The sequence below is a fragment of the Crinia signifera genome, chromosome 3 (assembly GCF_055691185.1).
Source record: "Crinia signifera chromosome 3, ASM5569118v1, whole genome shotgun sequence".
Lineage (NCBI taxonomy): Eukaryota > Metazoa > Chordata > Amphibia > Anura > Myobatrachidae > Crinia > Crinia signifera.
Genome location: NC_139219.1, coordinates 231,420,992 through 231,446,739, shown reverse-complemented (window position 1 = coordinate 231,446,739; position 25,748 = coordinate 231,420,992). Strand labels below are relative to the sequence as shown.

Sequence of the window (25,748 nt, the reverse complement as noted above, 5' to 3'; positions counted from 1 at the left end):
CGCCCCCACTGCTCCTCACCGCCCTGCAGCTCCCTGTTATTTTTTCTACATGTGATAAATCGCATGCGATTTATCACATGTAAAAAATGGTCCATCAAAGTCCTAATCGTATGTGAGCCTCCCGGGGAGCTGCTGGGCGGCTCGGAGGAGAATTGGGTCCGACTTGTCCTTAGGACAAGTCGGCTCTATGTATGGGGGCTTAAAGTCTCCAGGGACAGGTGCTCAAAACAGTGGTAATACAATTGTGTGTTGTTATTGCATTTAGGGCCGCAGACGGGGGTGCTGTGGGTCCAGCTGTCCCGGGCCCCGGCCTCTGGAAGGGCCTAAGCAGCTCATTTTGCCCACAGCAACCCACCGATATGTGCTGCCTGTCCTCAGCAGGTCCCGAAGCACAGCCTGGCTTCTTCAATGCAGTTACATGAGCTCTGATTGGCTCACCCGCTGGAGCTGCATTTTAATTGGCTGCCTGCGTCCTTAATTGAAGAAACCAGGCTGTGCTCCGGGACCTGCTGAATCAGGCAGTAAGTGAGGGGGGGATGGGGGTTGGCGCACTGACAGCTCATCCACGGTGCGGTAGGGCAGACTGGCAATCCGTTCCAGGCAACAAAAAATCCTGGTGGCAGCCCTGATTGCACTTGTGCTAAGATCACTAAGTAGGTTTTAGGAGCACTTATAGAGAGACACTGCTGCAGCAGAGGGCAGTTTATCATGGAAACTGAGAGGCTGCTTACAGTCATGCAGTAAAGAAACTGCAGCAGGTAACAAATATGCACAGACACGTCCAGCGGTTACCTCACAGCCGACTTTGAATGTTGAGATCTCGCTTGTGCATGCTGCCATCCCCACTGTGCTGTCTCCTAGTCTGTCCCTGTCTAGAAACCGCAGGACCAGGGCTCCAGTAGCACACACCTCCTTGAAGAAGGCAAGTAGCTGAAACGCGTTGGAGACATAATTTAACATACTGAACCAAGAAAAAAGAAACGGGCTGAGATCATCCCCAGACGTAAGAACTAAGATCTGAAGACTTACACCGGCTGGAATGTGCACGAGATACCGTCAGCGTGGAGAGGGTAAGTAGGAGACAGAGAGGGACTAGAGAGGCAGGAGGTTTCCGGGGCGGTCAAGCGAGGCGGTGTTGACGGTGGCGTTGTTGCCCAATACACTGACCCCCGCTGCCCTAAGTCCCTGTAGCGAACGGGTGTCAGCGGCGTGTGACGTATTGAGTGCATTATCACTCGTGCGGCACCTCCGCCATCCCAAGTAGCAGCGGAGAAGACACCGGCACCCTAATCTGCACCAGTCCCCCCCTCCTCCGAAAATCCGCAGAAGAAGCCGTAAGATCTAAAGGGGTACCCGAAGACTTATTTGCACTACTATACAACTGTTTGACGGGACGCCGCAAACAGAGTATAGTCAAATAGACTGAGAGTTTTAACGCTGCAATCCAGCAGCAAAGATTGGACAATTTGAACTGTGCAAGCACACAGACCAGGAGATTTCAGACACAAATCGTGTGCAGAGGCCAAGGGCCAGTGCATGCAACGTGGCAAATTTTCTATACTGTGTGCATCACTGTATCAATGTAAAAACTTCCTTAGTAAATTTGGTTTAGAGTAAACACTGTGTCACATCCATTTATTCACTATTTCCATAATTATATAGTATCAAGTACATAAGATTGAGCGCAGCACTATCCCCAAAATATATACTAGAAACTGCAGGGACAGGCTAGGAGATGGCACAGTGGGGACAGCAGCGTGCAGCAGTGAGATCTCGGTATTCAAAGTCGGCTGTGAGGTAACCGCTGGACGTGTCTGTGCATATTTGTTACCTGCTGTTTCTTTACTGCAGGGGTCCTCAAACTATTTTGCTCTGGGACCCCATTAGACAATAAAAATAATTAAGGGACCCCAGCAAGTTACTGCAGAAGGTCATCACATCACATGTCAGTGATTCAAGGAGTCTCGAAAATCTGTTTTTTTGTCTGTTATTTTAGACTCCTTCCATCATTTACTGAGAGTAGAAAAGTTATCAGTCTGATGGTCAGCAACATTGGGTCACGACCCCACGCTGAGAAGGTTGGGACCCACTTTGGTGTCAGGGCCCACAGTTTGAGAACCACTGCTTTACTGTATGACTGTAAGCGGCCTCTCAGTTTCCATGATAAACTGCCCTCTGCTGCAGCAGCGTCTCCCTATAAGTGCTCCTTAAACCTACTTAGTGATCTTAGCACAAGTGCAATAACAACTCACAATTGTATTACCAATGTTTTGAGCACCTGTCCCTGGAGACTAAAGGTTCTTGTCAAACAAGGTTTTTATGCAAAAGTGACCAATGATTACTTCCTAAAGCATTGCTACCTAAAACATTAGTATCAATTAGGACTAATGAGGATCACACTGTTACCTTTACAACAACACCTCTCCCTAGCCCTGGAGTAGCCAACCCTAGTCCTCGAGAGCTACCAACAGTGCATGTTTTGCAGGTTTCCTCACAGAATCACAAGTGAGCTAATTAGCTCCATCTGTGTATCTTTTAAAATGTGTCAGTGATTAATGAGTGCAGCTGTGCAGCAGCTAGGTTGTCTGGAAAATGTGAACTGTTGGTAGCTCTCGAGGGTTAGGGTTGGCTACCACTGCCCTAGCCTAAACAGGCACAAAGGGCGGGATGTATTAATATACATCGCCACCCTTCACTGCGATGCCAGCGCATATGTACTAACATATGCGGCTGGCATCGCGGTGCGGTGATCACATCCCGCCTAATATGCCTCAGATTATTATTTAACATATGTCTATGGCACATTTTTGTAATTTTATAACAGGACAAGGAAGTCATTCATAACCTATTTTAAGGCATACCTAATAAAAATTAAATTTGAAATACTGCATTTAGAAGCATACACCAGTTTGTGATTCAAGGGTGCCCCCACCAAGAGTAATCTTTTTCCTCTCTTTTGCTCACTTGGAAACTAAAAAACAACAACTGAAAAGTCCAAAACCTTGTGTATTATGATATTAGGTATGTACTGTATAACTATTTTTTAATCTCCAAATTGTAGTCTAAAATATCTATATCATTATTATTGCATAATATTGTACAAACAATTATATTTTTACCTCCCAGAATCCACACCCCTGATGAAGTCGGTACGACGAACCACATTGGGTTTCTAGTTCATTTCTATAAAGCACTGACTGTATAGTGGAGTGTTATAATTTTGGGTACTTGTGTATTATCTGCCCGCGAAATCGGCCGATTTTTCGTGTTTTCTGGCCGATTTGCATGCTGTTCCATCATTGCACACCTTGCACACCCCAGATTTCCATCGTAGTGCATCGCATCACATGCAATATAGCGGCATGCGATGCATGCCATGCGATGCATGTGACGCGATTCAATTTTCAATTGTACAAGCACCCTGATGGGTGCTTACCATGTTAAATGCACCCCCATTGTCAACTCCACCCCCACTACCAACCCGAAGCGTGGCGAGCGCAGCGGTACGCGTCCTCTGATCTTTTCATACCTCCACTATCCACGTCGGCGCAGAGTTGACTTTAGACAGTGTGGCGAGCGGAGTGAGCCACCGAGCCCGAAGCGTGGCGAGCGCAGCGTGCCCCGTGAGGGGACGCAAAATACATGTAAAGTAATTTGCGTCCCCTCGCTGCGCTCGCCACACTATCTAAAATCAACTCCACGCCGACGTGGATAGTGGGGGTATGAAAAGGTCAGAGGAGGCGTACCGCCGCCCCTCGCGGGCTCGCTGCTCTCGCCACGCTTCGGGTTGGCGTTGATAATGGGGGTGTCGTTGACAATGGGGGTGCATTTAACATTGCGAATCGTATCGCATGCCACTTGCTGGCATGCAATGCTATGCAATATTTAATTGTACAATCAGGGGCATTTTCCCGAAAATCGCATCGCATACCATTGCATGGTACCTGGGGGTGTGCAAGGATGGAATAGCATGCAAATCGGCAGGAAGTGGCCGAAAATCGGCAAAAAATCGGGCGAAAATCGGACGCAAATCGGACGCTAAATCGCATAGCAGAACGAATCGGATAAAAATCGACCATAAATCGGATGTGATACATAATTTACATTAAATCGGGCGCCCTGATAATACACAAGTACCTAATTTTTCACTATTTTAGACTATGTTTTAATAAATATATTATATGAAAATTGTGTGAAATTTTTCAACTGAGAAGTCACACTCATCTAAGTGGTGGCGGTATACCATAGAGCGCGCTCTATTCCTTGCATATCTTCTTTCCCACTCCCCTACCAACAGGGAGGACTAATTGAGCTGCTGCCACCTTACTTCGCGCAAATAAAGGTAATTTCTACCATATATATATATATATATATATATATGTAGTAGTAGTACTAGTAGTACGTTTATTTATAAGGCGCCGCAAAGTGTCCGCAGCGCCGTACATAGCAAACAAAAAACAAATGACAAGGTAACGTACAGAGTGTGTTGAAAAATACAGTATAAATAGGGGTATAGAATCAGCATCAGCATCAGTTCAGAAGTAGGTGTCAAAATTGTCGAGGAGACTGAAGATGAAGTAGAGGAAGGGAAGAACAGGACAGGAGGACAGGTGAGGTAAAGAGGTAGGGTGAGTACGTGAGGCAGGAGGACCCTATTTAAAAGAGTTAACATACTAAAAATATAGGTCTCTGGTTGGTCCGGCACTCCTGCTGAGTCAGGTGCAGCTGCTCCGGTGCCCCCCGCAGGATAGGTCAATACAGTGGTGGGTAGGCAGTGGCACTCAGGAGTCTTGGATGGTGAAAAAAAGTTTTTTAATACTAAAACGCTGACATCTCAATTCCCAACGTTTCGGGGTCAAACTCGCCCCGTTTTCAAGGTGACGTTTTCACCTTGAAAACGGGGCGAGTTTGACCCTGAAACGTTGGGAATTGAGATGTCAGCGTTTTAGTATTAAAAAACTTTTTTTCACCATCCAAGACTCCTGAGTGCCACTGCCTACCCACCACTGTATATATATATATATATATATATATATATATATATATATATATATATATATATATATATATATATATATATATATATATATATATAATATATGTATGTATATATATCTAAATCTATATAATCTCTTGTTATATATAAATATATATCATCTGTATATATATATATATATATATATATATATATATATATTATATATATATATATATATATATATAAAAAAATATATATATATAGTGTCCATGTGTCACCGAAACACTGCCATCTGTTGGCAGAAAGTGAAACTACATCTAGCATTCAAAGCATTTGCTTTGAGCAGGTTTGCTTCGTGCACCCCATTCTCGGCAATGGACGTACGAGTGTGTGAGACGCTCACGTGTCCACATTCCATCCCCATCCGCCGGATCACCATCCGCCAGAAATCTGTGGATGGTGCGCCAACGGTCATATATATATATATATATATATATATATATATATATATATAGATTTATCATTCTCTATGGTACTGTGAAAATGTTAGGAACATGTATGTGTAGAGCAGAAGTAATTACTTTAAGATCCGGCATCATGATTGCTTTGTTAATGATGGAGTTATAATCCTCAGTGAATGGGTTTTTGGATGTTCCGATCTGCTGTAGAAAGGTCAGCTCAGAGAGATGGCTCCATTGAACAAATTTTCTGGAATAGTGTTTAAATTCATCCTGTAAAAGAGAGAAATGATAATGATCCAAATTAATATCTGAATTCACAGGTTTTCATTTATGTACATTATAGTATTTTAGAATACCAAGTAATAGAATTACTATCCATCAGTTTGTCAAAGGATTTAAAATTGTAACATTAGTTAATGCTAAAGCAGCCCCAGTTCAGCATTTATATAAGTTGCCAATTCACAATGCAGTTTCTAGACAACCAGCAGGGAAAACATTTTTAATGTCCACCTTCTCATGCAAGCCATAACCCCCAGCAATTGTTCCGTAGACCCCTCGGCGCCCAATCTTACCTAGCGCCTCCAAGCCACTGCAGGGGCTGCGGAGCTATTGTTACGCACCTGCATATATCATATATATTATTTCTAGAAGGTGATTTTTTTGGTGACAATGCCTTTTTTCCCTTTATTCTTAACCATAATCAGTAAATAAGTGTCATTTTAAAGATAAATTTCTCCGCTTCTGACAAATTGTTAATTTTCAATTCCACATTGTATTGTTTGTTTACAAATTGAAGTTAAAACTTGACTTTGGCACAGTAAGCTCTGCCCCTCCACCTTCCCCAGATCCACTCACTGTATGAAAAACAGAGCCCCGGAGCTCCTGGCAGCTGCAGCAGGACAAGTGCACCCATAATTCAGTACAACCCAGAAAACCAGCCTCCCTCGCCACATCCCTGCTTGCAAAGCCAAGGTTGAGGACTAAGTTAGGGCATACAAAGGCAGCGGAAAGAAAGACCCTTCCAGACCTCAGGTGCAGCAAGTAGTGGTGATAGCTGCAGAGGCCTTTATACACAGGCCCTGATACGTTCTTCCCTGTCTCTGCAGACAGGTTGCCCAGAGACCCGGACCCCTCTTCATGAAATATGTCCAAAATTGAGGGAAAAAGAAAAACACTACGAGGTGGTCCGTGTGAAAATTACCATCTCTTTTCCTCCCTTCATCCTTAAACAAAATCCATAAATGAGTTACCATTTTACCAAGATTAAGTTCTCTGCTTCTGCCAAATTGTTCATTTACAATTGTACATTGTATTATTTGTTTAAAAATCAAAGTTAAATATAGACTTTTGGCCCTAGAGTTGTTTCCCGGTACGGATCAGTGTTGCTTGGCTACAAATTAACCGGTCCTTCTTTCAGCATACCTCGCTATTAAATTAAGAGTATTTTATTTGCATGCTAAATTTTTGCACGCCCACATAGTCATATAATAAACAGTATCCGCACCTGCAAATGTTTTGGGAAAAATCAAACCCAGGATGCCTGGCTGGTACTTGACTTTACATGAAAGCTCACTAGCTGGTCTCTGTACATGCCATGGGGCATGTAACTTCATAAAGAACCTGCATCAGATGTCACACAAAGATTATAGTTGATGTCTGTTTTCCACTATAATTATGTTTAACAGTCAATATACTGTAAAATAGGCATCCATTTAATAGAACTGTATTGCATCTTAAAAAATATATTTATTTATTAACAGTTTCTTATATAGCGCACACATATTCCGCAGCGCTTTACAGAGAATATTTGAACATTCACATCAGTCCCTGCCCCAGTGGAGCTTACAATCTATATTACCTACCACATGTACATGCACACACAGACATTCTAGGGTTAATATGTGGGAGCCAATTAGCCTACCAGTATATTTTTGCAATGTGGTAGGAAACCGGAGTACCCGGAGGAAACCCACGCAAGTACAGGGAGAATATACAAACTCAGCACAGTTATTGCCATGGTGGGAATGGAACCCATGACCTCAGTGCTGTGAGGCAGTCATGCTAACCAATACACCATCCGTACTGCCCCAGAATATTATTTCTCATATAATTTATTGCATCACACCGCCCGGCCAGGTCAGCACTTGCCGGCGCCGCCAGCTAAGCGCTCAGAGACCCGCTGCCCGCCCCACTGCTCCCCCGGTCAGTCTGCATGCAGGTGGGCATCGTGATCGTACATGCTGACCGTCCGACCTCCCTGATCCTGTCCGATGCGCACGGGACCGCGCATCGGATCAGATATCACACACCTGCGATTTTGGGACGATGTCACCCGGTTATCAGCCCAAAGTGCCGAAATCGGATGAAATCGTCCCAAAATCGCATAGTGTATGGGGGCCTTAAGAGACGTTCTTAATATGTGTTGTCAGGAGCAGCCTTATTGTTGGAAACAACCCCTTCAATCATGTGAGACACGTTTTTCATTGTCACTGGTGGAACAAGCAATAGTCTGTAATTTAATTATACTACAAGGAAGCGGGTGTGAAGTTTATCAGTTTCCTAATACAAGTAATTCACTTATTCTAAATAGTTTAAACCAAATGCAATTTAATGAAATTGTGTCAGACAATATGTCCTTAGTTGCGGCACAACAAAGAAAATGCACGAGGGATTCAGAAACAATACCTGTGGGTTAGGGCTGAATAAGAAAATCACTACACAAGAACGGCATTGAAAGCTATAGGTTTCTTTTATCCTTTCTCTAAAAACAGTCTGTGCCTTTGAAACACTAGCCCCCACATACAGTACATTAATCACTACATCTCTTACATATTTGTTGTCTGTTATTTGTATGTTTGTTTGTCCGGTAAAAAAGAATAAAATGAAGAGTGATAAACAACTAACCAATCAGCTCCAACCTGTCATGTCACTATTTTAAAAATGCCAGGCAGGAGCTGATTGGCTGGTTGTTTAGCATTCTCCATTTTAGCACTTTTGAAGCTTAGTACATCTGGCCCAAAATGCGTCGCTACACCATAACTTTTATTCAGTTTTTCTATATAAATTAATCCCAATGCATTTTGATTGTTTTGTCTCCCTATACCAAGAAATGGTGCAGCTATACACCTGTACTGTATCAGCTAGACAGCCCCATATGCCCCGTGTATGCCATCAGACCCGAATTAAATCACAAGCTGACATAGGGCTATTTCACACGCTCCGGCTCCTGCCAGGCGGCGAAACCCTGCATGGCGAAAATCCGTGCCGCACATTCTAGTTAATAATGGACACAATTGTGTCCCAGGCAACAGCCCGGCCACCCGGTTGCAACCAGATCCCACCACTGGAAGGGACGGCTGCTGTATTGTTCCTTCATATATTTTGTATTACCCTGTCTTCAATCCCCCGACCCCTACATTTTTCATAAGGCATTTGTGATAGAAAAATAGTAATGTTTAATCCATCAGTGCAATTACCAATATGCATACCTATTTAATTTTCTACATATTTTAGAATTGGAAAGAATATCATAACACATACAGTATCCCATTCCATTTACTTCTCAGTGTAGCACAGAGAGGGTGACATTCTATGGGATGCGATTTTGCTTTTTTTTGCGGTAATTAGACCACAAAATGGCGATATCTCATTTTTCATTGAAATCGCAAATTTAATGTGATGCGCTAAGGGACTGAAATCGCATATTATGTGCGTTAAGGTATGCTGATAAAAATTGCGAGATTAATTCGCATTTTTATCGCATCCAGATGTTTTCGTATAGAAAAGTATACAACTCGCTTATTTAATGCTATGCGCATTTGCACATCGCATTTTTTAGGTGCCTAATTCTCGCACATATCAGACCAGGGTCTGTTTGGCGAATTAGGCAGAACCCTGCACAGATCGCAATGTTCTGTGCAGCGTTCTGCTGTAAAAAATAAAATAAAGGGTTAAAATAAAAAAAAACGAGCGCGGGGTCCCCCGCCCGAGTATAACCAGCCCCGGGCTCACTGAGCCGGTGCTGGTGACATAAAATCAGGGACCCCGACAAATAGGGGTCCCCTTGATTTCATGAAACCAGCACCAGGCTCAAGGTCCGGGGCTGGTTCCCAAAATACGGGGGACAAAGTGACTAGGGGTCCCCCGTATTTTAAGAACCAGCACCGGACACAACCAGCCAGCAGGGTAATGCCACAGCCGGGGGACACTTATTATATAAGCTCCCGCGGCCAAAGCATTAACCCCCTGGCTGGTCAACATGGGCAGGGGTCCTGGGGAAGTGGGGACCCCCCCAATGAAGGGGTCCCCCCCCTCCAGGACTTACCAGCCCATGCTGATAGTCCGGGGCTGTCCCCGATGCCCCTGGGCGGTGTGCATCGGGCTGATGGCTTGTGTAAAAAAAAGAAGTACAACTATTGTTTTATACTGGCGAACTATGAGTCCCAGCAAGCCTACCCCGCATGCTGGGACTTGGAGAACCACAAGTCCCAGCATGCGGGGCATTAAAGGGCCCGCTGGCACTTGTAGTTCAGCAGTACAAAAAATAGTTAACAAAATCATACTGACACACTGTAAAATAAAAGTTTAATACATACAAAACACACACACACTGATACTTACCTACCTTGAGCCCGTAGGTCGGTCCCTGGGTCCTGGGTCCGGGCTCCGGGGCTCCAGGGCAGAAGAGTCCGGTTCCGGGGCCTTGGTCCTGGTTCCGGGGCTGGTCCTGGGGTTCCGGGGCTCCTGGGCTGCAGAATCCGGGGTCCGGGATCCAAGGTAGTCCCCAGGGGTACCTAAGGAAGCAAATCCAACTCACCTGGTCCCCGGCGACGACCTCGGAATCCTCTCCGGTGACAGCGCTGCTCCAATCTGGTATCCGGCTCGCAGGACTTTGACAGGCGCTGAGATGTTTCCTCCTCGGCGTCTCTGCACAGAATGATTTCTTGGCCAATCAGGAGCTGAGAAAGTCGGCTCCTGATTGGCCAGAAATCATTCTAACTAGAGACGCCGAGGAGGAAACATCTCTGCTCTAGATGCGCTGAGATGTTACTTCCTCGGCGTCTATATTCAGAATGATTTCTGGCCAATCAGGAGCCGACTTTCTCGGCTCCTGATTGGCCAAGAAATCATTCTGTGCAGAGACGCCGAGGAGGAAACATCTCAGCGCCTGTCAAAGTCCTGTGAGCCGGATACCAGATTGGAGCAGCGCTGTCACCGGAGAGGATTCCGAGGTCGTCGCCGGAGACCAGGTGAGTTGGATTTGCTTCCTTAGGTACCCCTGGGGACTACCTTGGATCCCGGACCCCGGATTCTGCAGCCCAGGAGCCCCGGAACCCCAGGACCAGCCCCGGAACCAGGACCAAGGCCCCGGAACCAGACTCTTCTGCCCTGGAGCCCCGGAGCCCGGACCCAGGACCCAGGGACCGACCTACGGGCTCAAGGTAGGTAAGTATCAGTGTGTGTGTGTTTTGTATGTATTAAACTTTTATTTTACAGTGTGTCAGTGTGATTTTGTTAACTATTTTTTGTACTGCTGAACTACAAGTGCCAGCGGGCCCTTTAATGCCCCGCATGCTGGGACTTGTGGTTCTCCAAGTCCCAGCATGCGGGGTAGGCTTGCTGGGACTCATAGTTCGCCAGTATAAAACAATAGTTGTACTTCTTTTTTTTACACAAGCCATCAGCCCGATGCCCACCGCCCAGGGGCATCGGGGACAGCCCCAGACTATCAGCATGGGCTGGTAAGTCCTGGAGGGGGGGACCCCTTCATTGGGGGGGTCCCCACTTCCCCAGGACCCCTGCCCATGCTGACCAGCCAGGGGGTTAATGCTTTGGCCGCGGGAGCTTATATAATAAGTTTCCCCCGGCTGTGGCATTACCCTGCTGGCTGGTTGTGTCCGGTGCTGGTTCTTAAAATATGGGGGACCCCTAGTCACTTTGTCCCCCGTATTTTGGGAACCAGCGCCGGACCTTGAGCCTGGTGCTGGTTTCATGAAATCAAGGGGACCCCTTTTGTCGGGGACCCTGATTTTATGTCACCAGCACCGGCTCAGTGAGCCCGGGGCTGGTTATACTCAGACGGGGGACCCCGCGCTCGGTTTTTTTTTTAAACTTTGCGCTGTCCTGCAAATGTGCGATTTTCAGACATGAAAATCGCACATTTTCAGGACTAAATAGAGCGCACCACTGCGCCGAAAATCGCCCCTCTTCGCACTTTTCAGCCTCCAATGCGCATCACATTAAATATGCGCATTTTGACTGAAAAGTGCGATTTGTAAAAGTGCGATTTGCGGCGATGTGGTGCGCGAATAAAACATGCGCATTTAGCGCATCCCATAGAATCTCACCCAATATGTCTGTTGGCTATGCCTTTCTAGGGATGTTTTTCTGCCTATACCCCAATGATTTCACCTCCTATTGGTTAAATACTGACATTAATATAATTGGAATGTTCAAAGGACAGTTCTCCTTTTGAGATAGAAGTACTTCCGGGTTTATGACATACACATGCACTTACTGAAGCAAATACCCCAGGGGACACTGGAGGGGATCCAAATGGAATATGAAAATGAAGTCCACCAGGTCCACACACTAAAATGTATCATACATTTTCGGAGTTTTGACCGCATTTTCAGGTTTTCTCTCTCTCTCTCTCTCGCTCGTTAGCTCTTCAATGGCATCCTAGGTTCTGCTCTCCTAACAGTTGCAACTGTCACTCCTCAAACTGCTCTTTTATATTTTATTTTTAAATAAACTTTCCTGAAAATGGTGGAGACTTCCATGCCCTTTTGTGAAATTGCCTTATTTTAGTGGGATCTCACTAGTCACAAGAACCAAATGTAAAAAATTATTATGCAAAAGTAGGGTATTACCCGCAGCTGGGACAGGTTTTTAAAGGATATCGCCCAAATGCGGGGTATCACTTAACTAATATAAAAATGAGAATTGTGAATTTTGAACCGATTACTAGTTTTCTGAATAATGATATACCTACACAATTTTACTAACAGGGTTATTTAAAGTCAACACCCTTTCTATTGTTTAACAAAGATGTGGACTGCTGGTTCTCTCTTTTGCCAAATACACTTATTGTGATAAAGACAGCACTTACTTATATATGGCGACGCGTTCACAAGAGAGTTCCTGTGTAAATCCCTAGCAGACAATCATGATGTAAATAACACAATATACCAATTAAGTTTACGAGGGGAACTGTCTAGAAGTCTTGCCATACTTTAAGTTAATGCAACTATTGTATAGAATGGTTAATTTAAGTAAATAAGCTCCCTCTTTATGAAACAACAAAAGCACATACTATTGTTTGGTACACTAGTATCTGTATTTTGAGTTGAAACCAATATAACTGGTCTATCAAGTAAAAGCTGAGGTTGTTTCTAACCGGGGATTAAAGTGGTAGTGGTGGTGGAATGAGGGGGGGGGGGGGGCAGAAATGAGTTCCACCATTAATGTAATGGTGAGGTAGAACTATAGTGCAACCTACCTCCTTGGCTCTGCACATTAATTCTAACAGAAAAGCTTTATACAGTAGCTTGCAGGGGGCTTTGTATAACAATTATACAAACTCTATCACATATTAGCTTTTGTTTCTTTACTTTGTTTATTTATTTACGGTTTCGGTACTCTTTACTTAGCATGGCGGCCATCGCGGGCATTGAATGCACTAAAAAATCGGGTGCGACGCGACCGACGCGATGCCCGCGATTTCCCATAGGGAACAATGTTAAATGTCTCAATTGACTAAATTTTTCTGTTCAATGCCTCAATTGACCCGATTTTTCCATAGGAAACAATGTTAAATGGCCCACAGAGGCCAAATAGGCACCCTGAAGTGTGAAATGGCCCCCACAATTGTTAACGCCACCCCACGATCAACGTGAACCCGAAGCGTGGTGAGCGCAGCGAGCCGGCGAGGGGCGGCGGTACGCGTCCTACGACCTTTTCATACCCCCACTATCCACGTCGGCGTGGAGTTGAGAATAGAATAGTGTGGCGAGCGCAGCGAGCCACCGAGCCCGAAGCGTGGCGAGCGGACACGGATACCTGTGAAGCCCGCGAAGGGACGCGTTTACCTGTGAAGGTATCCGCGTCCCCTCGCGGGGCTCGCTGCGCTCGCCACGCTTCTATTCTCAACTCCACGCCGACGTGGATAGTGGGGGTATGAAAAGGTCGTAGGACGCGTAACGCCGCCCCTCGCGGGCTCGCTGCGCTCGCCACGCTTCGGGTTGACGTTGATCGTGGGGTGGCGTTAATAATTGTGGGGGCCATTTCACACTTCAGGGTGGCTATTTGGCCTCTGTGGGCCATTTAACATTGTTTCCTATGGAAAAATCGGGTCAATTGAGGCATTGAACATGAAAATCGGGTCAATTGAGACATTTAACATTGTTCCCTATGTCGCACCCGATTTTTAGTGCATTCAATGCCCGCGATGCCCGCGATTTTTTTACCTGCGATGCCCATGATCAAAATTGTGGGCGCCGTGCTAGGTAAAGAGTACCACGGTTTCTTATATAGCGCAGCATATTCCGTTGCACTTTACAATTGGAAACAACAGTGATTAGACAAACTGGGTAGAAACAAACCAACATAGAGGTAGGAGGGCCCTGCTCGCAAGTTTACAATCTATAGTTTATAAACTTGGATTAAAATTTTTACTTTGATAGTGCATTATTTAAATTTTGCAGAAAAAAGCACTTCTGCAAGATGTACATAATGTACAATCAAATAAAAAAATAAAACTCATGTTTAAAAAGAAAAGAGATAGGTTAGACAGAGGGGGGGGGGGAGATAGAGAAGGAGAGAGAGAAAAGAGAGGTGAGGTTGGCCAAGGGCGGATTGGCCTGCCGGGAAACCGGGCCTCTCTGTGCTGGGGCTGGCCGCGGCACCGTGCCCTAATTAAAGATGGCCGCGGCCAGCCTCGAGTTACCCAAAGTTAAAATGGCCACGGGAGGGCTAGTGCGCAGTCCGCGGTCCAGAGGAAGGATGGCTGCGCTGCTGCTACCCACGTGATCCATCCCAGCAGCAGCGCGCAGGACTGTTTCGCGCTGCTGCTGCTGGGATGGATCTGATGGGCGGCGGCAGCGGCAGGAGGAGGCAGCGTGCAACTCCTCCTGTGGATCTTTGCGGAGTTCGTGAGCGACGGCTCACGGCTCCGTCCATCCTCCTCCCTGAAACCTGGGACTGCGCTGATCTCTGATCCCCGACAGTCAGCGCGATGGCACAGTAAGTTTGTCAGTGTACTTACAGCCTGTCCCCCCAGCCTCTCTGAATTGTATTAATGTTAATACATGTTTAAGCAGCAGTCTTAGTTTTGCTTAAATTTGGGGAGATGTTATATATATATTTTAATACACATCTCCCCAAAATAAAGCAAAGCTTGTGCTGCTGCTTTAACATGTATTAACATTAATACAATTCAGAGAGGCTGGGGGGACAGGCTGTATGTGTGTGTGTATATATATATATATATATATATATATATATACGCCAAGGGGGGTAGACCGCACTCACACTTTAAAGTTACAACTTGGGGGTGTTCAACAAAGAGGTTAATATGTGTCATTATATCCCTCAAATATAGTCCAGATTCCCAGAGCACTTCCGTGTCAAGGATGTGAACACTCTCCTCTGAAATAACACTTCAAATGTTGATATCCATAGGGAAAAAAATTTTTAATCCAATAGTTTAACTTGCATCATGCCCCGACGTTTCGGTCCACATCAGACCTTTATCAAGGAGCCTACAATATAGTGTAAAACAAGACAATTCGCTGCAATATATATATATATACACATATACAGCCTGTCCCCCCAGCCTCTCTGAATTGTATTAATGTTAACACATATTAATGCAGCAGTACAAGCTTTGCTTTATTTTGGGGTAAACTTTTTGAAAATAGGACGCGCTGACGTCGTCAGAGGTGGCCGTAGCCGCAGGGCCAGTGCAAGGCACTGGAGCGCCCCAGGCGAGTCGGGGTGGGGGCGCCCCGGTGCCCCCGCCCCAGGTGAGTCGGGGTGGGGGCGCCCCGGTGCCGGGGGGGGTGGTGGTGGTGGGGTACCTGTGTAAAAAACTTGCGGCGCCGGCGTCCCTGCAGTGCTGGAGCGGGCAGGGGTGTCCGTGCCGCGGGGGTACCTGCGGCGCTGTCATTGTGTATGAAGCTGGCGGCGGCCGGTGGGGTCCCTGCGGTGAATAGAAAATAACTAGCGCTTCCCGCGCCGCCGCGCGCATAGCGCTAGTTATTTTCTATTCACTGCAGGGACCCCACCGGCCGCCGTGAGCTTTGTACACAATGACAGCGCCGCAGGTTCCCCCGTGGCACGGACACCCCTGCCCGCTCCAGCACTGCAGGGACGCCGGCACCGCAAGTTTTTTACACAGTTAGCTAACCCTCCATGCTGGGGGTGAGGGGCGAACTGCCACCCTCCAGGTGCCGGCGCCCTAGGCAAATGCCTAGAGCTGCCTAGTGGTGGCGCCGGCCCTGCGTAGCCGAGACGGCAGCACTGTCCAGCGACGCCGGTCCTCATTTGCATGGGTGATTAAAAGGAGAGGTGATAATCAGGGGAGACTTTAATCTACCTGATGTAAACTGGGAGCTGCCTGTTGCAAGTTCCACCAGAAGTAGGGACATGCTGAATTCCTTGCAAGGAGCATCCCTCCAGCAATTGGTGAGGGAGCCCACTCGTAAGGACGCAATATTAGACTTAATACTTACAAATGGTGACAGAATATCTGACATAAATGTGGGTGAAAATCTGGGATCCAGTGACCATCAAGCAGTATGGTTCAAAATAAAGACAGAGACTGACTCATCGCACACAAAAACAAAGGTGTTAGATTTTAGGAAGGCTGATTTTGTAGAGATGGATAAACTCTGTAAGGGATTCTTTGGCAGAGTGGAAGAACTTGGAAGGAGTGCAGGATAAGTGGGAAAAATTAAAAAGTGCAATTCTAAAAGCAACAGAACTTTGTGTCAAAAGAGTTAGGAAAAACACAAGAAAAAGAAAACCATTGTGGTTTGCAAAAGAAGTAGCAAGTATTGTGAAAGCAAAAAAGTTGGCCTTTAAGAAATTTAAGCAGACGCAGAAGAATGAGGACAAAGAGGTGTATCTTGTTAGACAGAAGGAGGCTAAGAAGGTAATCAGATGTGCAAAAGCACAGGCTGAAGAGAAAATGGCCCAGTCAGTCAGTCAGTGAGTTAGGTATATAAGTGAAAGGAGAAAAACAAAAAGTGGAATAATTAGACTGAAGACAGAGAGTGGAAGTTTTCTTGAGGGGAACAATGTAATAGCAGATAATATTAATAATTATTTCTGCTCAGTATTCACTGCTGAAAGAGAGGGGAAGGGGCCACAGTTAAGTTGCAAGTATAGTCAGAAAACTGAGGGAGAGACAAGAACATTTACAGAGGAGAAAGTCCTCACAGAACTCTCAAAACTGAAAGTGGATAAATCAATGGGGCCAGATGGGATACATCCAAGGATACTAAAAGAGCTTAAAGGGGAGCTGGTAAAACCAATAAAAGAATTATTCAACCAGTCACTAGCTACTGGAGTAATATCAGAGGACTGGAAAACAGCGAATGTAGTCCCACTGCACAAAAGTGGAAGCAAGGAAGAGGTAAGCAACTATCGACCAGTGAGCCTTACATCAGTAGTAGGGAAATTGATGGAAACACTCTTAAAACAAAGAGTTGTAGAATATCTCAAAACCAGCAATTTACAGGATCCAAAACAGCATGGCTTTACTGGCAGAAGATCATGTCAAACAAATCTTATTGACTTTTTTGATTGGATGACTAAAGTAATAGATCAAGGTGGGGCTGTAGCTTATCTAGACTTTAGTAAAGCTTTTGACACTGTCCCACATCGCAGACTGTTAAATAAACTTGAAAGCTTTTGATTGAATTCTAAGATAGTTGAATCGATAAGAGCGTGGTTGCAGGACAGAAAACAGAGAGTTATAGTAAATGGAGTACAGTCAAAGGAGGGAAAGGTTACAAGTGGAGTACCCCAGGGATCTGTACTTGGACCGGTGCTTTTTAATATCTTTATTGGTGATATTGCAAATGGAATTGAGGGTAAAATGTGCCTTTTGGTATGCAACAGGGTAGACACACAGACAGATAGTGGTAGATGCTCAATTAGTTCAGTAGCATTTCCCAGGTGCATGAGGGAGGGGTTAAATACTGGTTAAGTAAAACAAGACATTTTTTCCCTCAACACACTGAGCAATGCTAGTAACCAATCTAGAACACTACATGATAATAGAATTCAGAGATATTGGCTACATATACCTGCGCAGGTTGTATGATAAGCCCCCAAGCCGCGTCAAGGCTTCTCTGTATATTGGGGGTCCCTAGCGCTATATCTAGGTGCAGGGTGCGGCACCCCAAAAAACTATCATAAGCTGGGAAGCCCAGCGCTGGGCTTAATCATAACCAGCCCCGGGCTCAAAGAGCCGGTCCTCGTTTAATAAAATCACAGGTCAAAGCGAGTAGGGGTCCCTGGATTATATAAAACCAGCACTGGTCCTGGTTCCCAAAATACGGGGGACAAAACGAGTAGGGGTTCCTTGTATTTCAAGAACCAGCACCGGGCCCAACCAGCCAGCAGGGTAATGCCACAGCTGGGGAAGACTTTTTATACAAGTCTCCCCAGCCAAAGCATTCACCCCTGACCGGTCAGCATGGGCAGGGATCCTGGGGAAATTTACCGACCCAGGATCCTTCGGAGGGGGTCATCGGCTGATTAAATGTGTAAAATTAGATGAAACTCTTGTGTATTCTTGAGGAACTATAAATCCCCGAAAGCATGCACCACATGCAGGGACTTGGAGAACCAGAAGTCCCAGCATGCGGGGCATTAAAGGGCCCACTGAGACTTGTAGTTCCACAAGAATACAAATAGCTTTTTCTAAGTGTACACATTTAATCAGCCCGATGCCAACCACCCAAGGGGCATCAGGGACAGCCCCAGGCTTCAGCATGGACTGGTAAATTCTGGAGGGGGGACACCCCTTCATTGGAGGGGTCCCCACTACCCCAGGAACCTTGCCAATGCTGACCGGTCAGGGGGTTAGTGCTTTGGACTTGTGTAAAAAGACACCCCCCCCCCCCCCGCAGTGACATTACCTTGCTGGCTGGTTGAGCCCGGTGCTGGTTCTTGAAACACTACTCATTTTGTTCCCCATATTTTGGGAACCAGGACCGGCCCTTGAGCCTGGTGCTGGTTTTACGGTTTGGCCCGTGATTTTATGAAACCAGGACCCTTATGCTCAGGAAGGGGAACCCCATGCCGTTTTTTTTGTCACCTTTTTTTCTACAGAATCGCAAAAGTTTGAAAATGTGCACATTTTCTACATCACAAAACTTACTCGGGAAAAATCTTAATATGTATACTGTAGAGCAGAGAAGGGAAAGCTTGGGACATGATAGAAACTTTTAAATATATCAAGGGTTTTAGCAAGGCACAGGTGGGAGACATTCTTCACAGGAAGAGGAGCAACAGAACACGAGGACATGCACTGAAACTAGAGGGAGGAAGATTCAGGGGAAATTTGAGGGAAAATTACTTCACAGAAACAGTAGTAGATGTGGAATAGCCTACCATCAGAGGTGGTAGAGGCAAATACAGTAGTACAATTTAATCATGCAGAGATACACTATAGGGAGTGGCAATGTAAAAGAAACAGGTGAAACATCACCTGAGATAATACATTTTAGCCGTCTGGCAATGATGAAACTGAAGATAAAACTTAATTGCACATTGCCTGGGGTGCCCTACTGACCTAGAGGCCTCTATTATAGAGATGGCAGAGAAATACATTATACATGAACTGGATTTGCCAGTTTGGGCAGGCAGATGCCGGAGTCATTAATGGATGTTAAACCATGAAGAGGCAGAAACATCCAATCCCACCCCTACCTGCACTACATTCTTCCCTCCTCCACAGTAAAGGACTCATCAGTGTAACTCACAAACTTCTGCTTTAGGGCAATAGGGTATGTAGTGCAGTTGCTGAAGGATGAAATACAGAATGACAGAATCCCAACAACCAAATGCCGATGGACAAAATCCCAAAAGGAACACAGACAACAAAATACCAACAATAGAAACACTACAAGTACAATACACTGATGCAACCACTATGTCGACAGCCAAAATAATGACACAAATAATACCAAATACAGTTTTTCATGATTTTTTTTCCCTATAACCAACTTGTTCATACTTTACTATCCCAGTGGGCATAGAGGGAGAATATAATAGTGTGCCGAGCGCACTGTGCCCAAAGCATAGCGTGCGCAGTGAGCCATGCAAGGGGATGCTGTACACTAATATGGTGTCCATGTCAACATTACAACTGTTTTGGCATTTTTACATGTTCAGCATTATGATCATGTAGGTATACTGCGTGACGGCATTTCGTTTGTCAGGAATATCGATTATCAATATTTTCAGTGTCGGCCAAGTGATTGTTGGTATTTCAATCACACTGATCCTGGCAATGGGATGCAGCCCAGCACTGAAGATGATGGTATTCTTCCTTATGTCAGCAGCAACACTTGAGCTGCTCCATACCTTCCATCTAGTAACAACAGATGCTTTTGATGCCTCAATAAATTCTGCTTCTTGAAGGAATTGAAGTTCTTGAAGCTACACTGTTTGCTCATCCAGACAGGATATGAATACAGCAGGCAGGACAGAGAATGTCAGGAGAGCACATGGCCAAGCACAGGCGCAATAGCGGATCCACAATGATACTAAGAAGCTTGCATTGGCTTACTATGGGCACATACAGAAATTCCAGCAAGCAGCTAATGAGCTTTGCAAGATACATAAACTTGAGGCCTTATTAAGCATGGAACGCTAATTAGAGTATTCTCAAATCTAGCGATTATCAATCGGCTCCACAAGCGTACTATTCACATTGCGCATTCATGAGGTGATTCACAACTAAGAATGCGAACAGATCGTAATCATAATATAGCCATAGTGTGACAGGAAGCTGGCATTTTGGGGCAGAAATGTGCCTCAGAGCTACCCACATTTGCACAGATGGCAAAGTCTCTTTAATGTTTTGATATTAGTGAACTGATCTGTGAATGAACGGCGATTCATTCGCAAATTTGCACTGTCATTTTTTTCAGTCAACTGCTATTTCTCAGATGTGATCATAACTAAGGGCAAAATGTACTAAGCCTTGAAAAGTGATCAAATGGAGAGTGATTAACCACCAACCAATCAGCTCCTACCTTTCATTTTTCAAACACAGCCTGTGACACAGCAGTGAGGAGCTGATTGGCTGCTGGTATATCACTCTCTATTTTATCACTTTTCAAGCTTAGTACATATGGCCCCCTATGAAGCCCTTTTTTACATTTTCTAATCATGGTGTGCTACTTTTATTCAGGTGCATGTTTTTTAAGACACTGCATTGACCCATCTGGGTTCAGAAGAGTTTGGAGTAATTACCGTTGCCCTGAGCAGTACAACATCCGCTTCTTCCAGTGTACATGGGGTGCAGCAGGCCCAGACACTCCATTCAGGTTTCCAGTAAAACAAGAGCCAGAGCAATCCCAAGGAAAATATGTATCCTGCAATGCAAAGTCCTCTCTGCCACTGTACTGTTCTGTACCCAAATATTTCCTGTAAACATAAAAACATTAAGTCAGTAATTTCCTTATCAACATTACTGAAAATCCTGTGTAAACACACTGTCATTTGCACAGATTATCTGCAACAGTGTTAAAATGGTTGATGTTGATATGTTGCCTATACAATGTTGATAATAATGATGAACTAATAACATCAACATATCATTCCTGGGGGCCCAGCTGGCACTTACCTGGGGCTTCTGCCGACGCCGGTCATGTTACCACCATTCCTGGATTCGAAGAAGTGATGCTCTCAATTTCCCTCTAGTTCCTAAATTAGGGTTTGACTTTGGGGGGAGGTTAAGGTTAGGCTGCAGGGATGGGTAGGTTGAGGTTAGAAATCCTAACCCCAACCTACCCATCTATGCAGCCTAACCTTAACCTCCCCCCAAAGCCAAACCCGAACCCTCCCCTCCCCTCCTCAGTCTATCCTTAATGTCAACATTCTGGGGTAAACTTACTAAGACCGAATGATTATGAATGAGACAAACTCGGTTGAGAATCCCAATTCGATAATTTCGTAAACACAAAAATCATCTGAGTTTGCTCAAATATGAATGAAAATCATGGTAGAACATGATCTGTTTCCCAGGCCACACCTGGTGGAGTGGGGTCCCCCCAATAAAGTGGTTTCCCCTCCAAGGCACCCAATGGCAGGGCTGAACAATAATGCTGCAACGGCTACAGTAATGTTACAGCCTAAAATTAGAATTCTAATTAGAATTTAGATGTCTGGCTATCCCAGCTGTCCTTCAGCTTTTCAGATGCTTCTAGGATTTGACCGGTGTGACTATTGGCCCCCATACACTAGGGCGACTTGTCCTTAGGACAAGTCGCCCCCGACTTCCCCCTGAGCTTCCCAGGCTGTTCCCCGGGGGAACTTGATTAGATTGGCGCTTGATGTGCCATTTTTTACATGTGATAAATCGTCTCGATTTATCACATGTAAAAAACCCGGGGAGCAGGGGGGGGGGGGGGGGGGCTACAGAGCAGGGCTGCTGGTGGGAGCAGGGGGGGCTGGGGACGCTGCGGGGGACACAGGCGGCATAGAGCCGGGCAGAGGGAGCCGGGAGCTGTCAGTGCTAGAAAAAAAAGCCTATACAATGAATGGGCAGCCTGTGATTGGCTGAGCGCTCTCTCAGCCAATTGCTGACTGGCTGAGAGAGCGCTCAGCCAATCACAGGCCACCCATTCATTGTATGGGCTTTTTTTTTTATTCAGTACTGACAGCTCCCGGCTCCCCCTGCCCGGCTCTATGCCGCCTGTGTCCCCCGCAGCGTCCCCAGCCCCCCCTGCTCCCTCCACCGCCGCGCCGCCCCACTAGGTCCCAAGTCGGGTGGTCGGACGTGCAGCAGGTCCGACCACCTGACGCAGATCCGATGCGCATGGGACCGCGCATCGGATCTGAGGGGACATCAAAACTAGACGATTTTGGTCCGATTTCGGCCAGATCCGACTGATCTGGCCGAAATCTGACCAAAATCGGCTAGTGTATGGGGGCCTTATGTCTAGGGCCAGCTCTGCCACCAGAGTTTTTCTCTGACAGAACTAATGTCATATTTTCTGCACACAACACTTTCACCAATTTCCAATGGCAGCACTCAACACAGATTTTTGTTAGCACTTCCAGCAAATATCCACATTAAGGGCCTGATATAGAGTTGATCACTAATTAGAGAATTTGCAAATTGAGTAATTATGGAATGACTGCGCATGTGTACCTACGCATCACGGCATGAGTGCACCCGATTAGCGAATGAAAATGCATATGGATTGCAAATGCAAAGCGGCCAGAGCTTAACGGACCGGAAGCCGTGTTTGGAGGTGGCAACTGGCAGTTTTCTGGTACTGTAATGTCCGAAAAAATGCAGATGTTCCCAAGCATTTTAAAGGAGAGTCTGTGAGCCTGGACTCGATCAGCCTGTCTCAGTGGCAGATTAGTGGAAGGGAAGGAGCTACTCACATTTGCACAGACTGCAAAAACCTTTTTTAGAATTTCGAGTCTTTGCTGGTTAGCAATCCATTTGAGTAGATAGCTGCCACCCAGACAGAAAGAAAACCTGCCCTGTGCAAATCTGTGTCTGAATTGCGAAAAGATAGCTATTCACTCACCATCAAACGATTTTTACCCTACCGGTCATCTGCAACAGAGACAGACTGTTTAAGGCCAGGGCTGATGGCACAGACCCCCTTAAATGCCTGGGCACACCAGCGATTTTTTGGACACTCCCAGAAAACATCTGGATTCCATCCCAACTGCCGGCTTCCTGCAAGTCAAATTGTGAGGGGATATCAATGACAGTCAGGCTCGGACTGGCTCAGCGGGGAATTACCCGGTGGGCCCCTTTGTTTTATGACCCGGTGACCCGGACCAGCGTTGACAACTGTCCGGTAGCACAGAGCCAGACGCCAGGAGAGCTCTCGTCAGAGCCGCAGGTACTGTATGTGCTGAATCTGGAATGCCCCTGCAGTGCTGACTCTGGTTTTAGTTGGGCCCTTTATACCCCAGTCCGACACTGATGATAGTCCATACACTATTTCAGTCACTGGTTGGCCTTGCACATATGTGCTACAATTCGTCCGCATTTGCAGCCTCGATCTGCAAATTCGGACATCAGCAATCAACACTGAATCAGTCCCTAAAACAACTTTAATATACATGTGGATATTTGACTTTAAAAACACCTTTGGTGCCTAATCTTTTATGTTCACTTCCCCTCATGCCAGAAGCCAACCATGCCAATGACTGAGCGGATTACTGTTCATGTGGCCATACAGTAGTACAATTTGACCCTTTTCTACACAATTTCCGCCAATAAACTGTGGGAAAAGTGGCAAATCCTATGTAATTTACCAATTCCGATCTGATACCTGGTAATGCGCAAACCCTGTCCATCAGGGACATGGCAGGATACATATTTTTATCATTGACTTTTTTTCATTCATTATTTTATATTTCTTAAATTCAAATGTATTGTATATATCATACCAATATGCTATAATAAATGTTCAGGTACTTGTTTCCTATCTGGGCGCCCACGATTTTAATCGCGGGCATCGGGGGTAAAATCGGGGCCATCGCGGGCATCGCGGCCGATAAAAAATCGGGTGCGATGTGCCAGACGCGATGCCTGCGATTTTCCCAATAGAGAACAATGTTAAATGCCTCAATTTACCCACGATGACCGCGATTTACCATAGGAAACAATGTTAAATGGATCAATTTCCCCAAATTATCATAGGGAACAATGGGAAATGGGGCAAAAACACCCCTGAACATAAAACTGTCCCCCCAAAAGTAGTTGACGCCACCCCGCCATCAACGTGAACCCGAAGCGTGGCGAGCGCAGCGAGCCCGCGAGGGGCGGCGGTACGCGTCCTCCGACCTTTTCATGCCCTACTATCCACTAGGGCGTGGAGTGAGAATAGAATAGTGTGGCAAGCGCAGCGAGCCACCGAGCCCGAAGCGTGGCGAGCGCAGCGAGCCCCGCGAGGGGACGCGGATACCTTCACAGGTAAACGCGTCCCTTCGCGGGCTTCCCAGGTGTCCGCGTCGCCATGGACACCTGGGAAGCCCGCGAGGGGACGCGTATAACTGTGAAGGTATCCGCGGCCCCTCGCGGGGCTCGCTGCGCTCGCCACGCTTCGGGCTCGGTGGCTCGCTGCGCTCGACACACTATTCTATTCTCACTCCACGCCCTAGTGGATAGTAGGGCATGAAAAGGTCGGAGGACGCGTACCGCCGCCCCTCGCGGGCTCGCTGCGCTCGCCACGCTTCGGGTTCACGTTGATGGCGGGGTGGCGTCAACTACTTTCGGGGGGACATTTTTATGTTCAGGGGTGTTTTTGCCCCATTTCCCATTGTTCCCTATGATAATTTGGAGAAATTGATCCATTTAACATTGTTTCCTATGGTAAATCGCGGTCATCGCGGGTAAATTGAGGCATTTAACATTGTTCTCTATGGGAAAATCGCGGGCATCGCGTCGGTCGCATCGCATGTCATTATAATGACATGCGATGTACCCGCGATGCCCGCGATGGGCGCCCAGATAGGAAACAAGTACCAATGTTCATGTTTAATTTTACTAAGTATATACATGTTGTTTTATATGTAGTGCAGTATTAACCCTTCCTGTATCCACATGGCAGAATTCGCCCCATAACGAAAGGGTCTGAAATCAGACCCTTTGTTTTTAAAATATAGACGGCCTTTCAGTATATGTTGTTAAAGTTTTATATTTTTCACATATAATGTACATTTTTTACTTGTTCACACTTGCAAACCAATTTATTAGGCAATGTTCTTTTTATACAAACATACAGCTTTTACTGTTGTACTGTATGTCTTACCTTTTATAAAGAAACACAGAAGGCTGAATAAGCCTGAGGTGACATAAACCACTGAGGGTTCTCACAGGGTAAACTCTGCTGTTGGTCACATGCTATGCTAATGAGGATGGGCACAAGGCCTATCAGAGCAGGGAGAGGGTTTAGACAGGGTAGGAATGATCACGAGTTTAGAGTGATCACCCTCTGTCCAAGAAGCCCCACCCACCCTTCCCTATTTCTCTTCCTCTTCGGCGGCGGTAAAGAACGGTCATTCTTTAAGAACTCTGTATGTGTGTAGGT

General features: G+C 46.0%; 1 protein-coding gene across 1 annotated transcript in view; it reads right to left on the bottom strand.

The window, feature by feature from the left end:
- The window catches only part of LOC146062977 (putative cation-transporting ATPase 13A4), a 137,797-nt gene that overhangs the window by 105,355 nt on the left and 6,694 nt on the right, over positions 1-25,748 (bottom strand). The window contains exons 2-3 of the mRNA XM_083174987.1: positions 20,935-21,108; positions 5,560-5,709 (exon numbers count right to left, since the gene is read on the bottom strand). Coding sequence (XP_083031113.1) covers positions 5,560-5,709; positions 20,935-21,108 — 324 coding nt within the window. The remainder of the gene's footprint in view (positions 1-5,559; positions 5,710-20,934; positions 21,109-25,748) is intronic.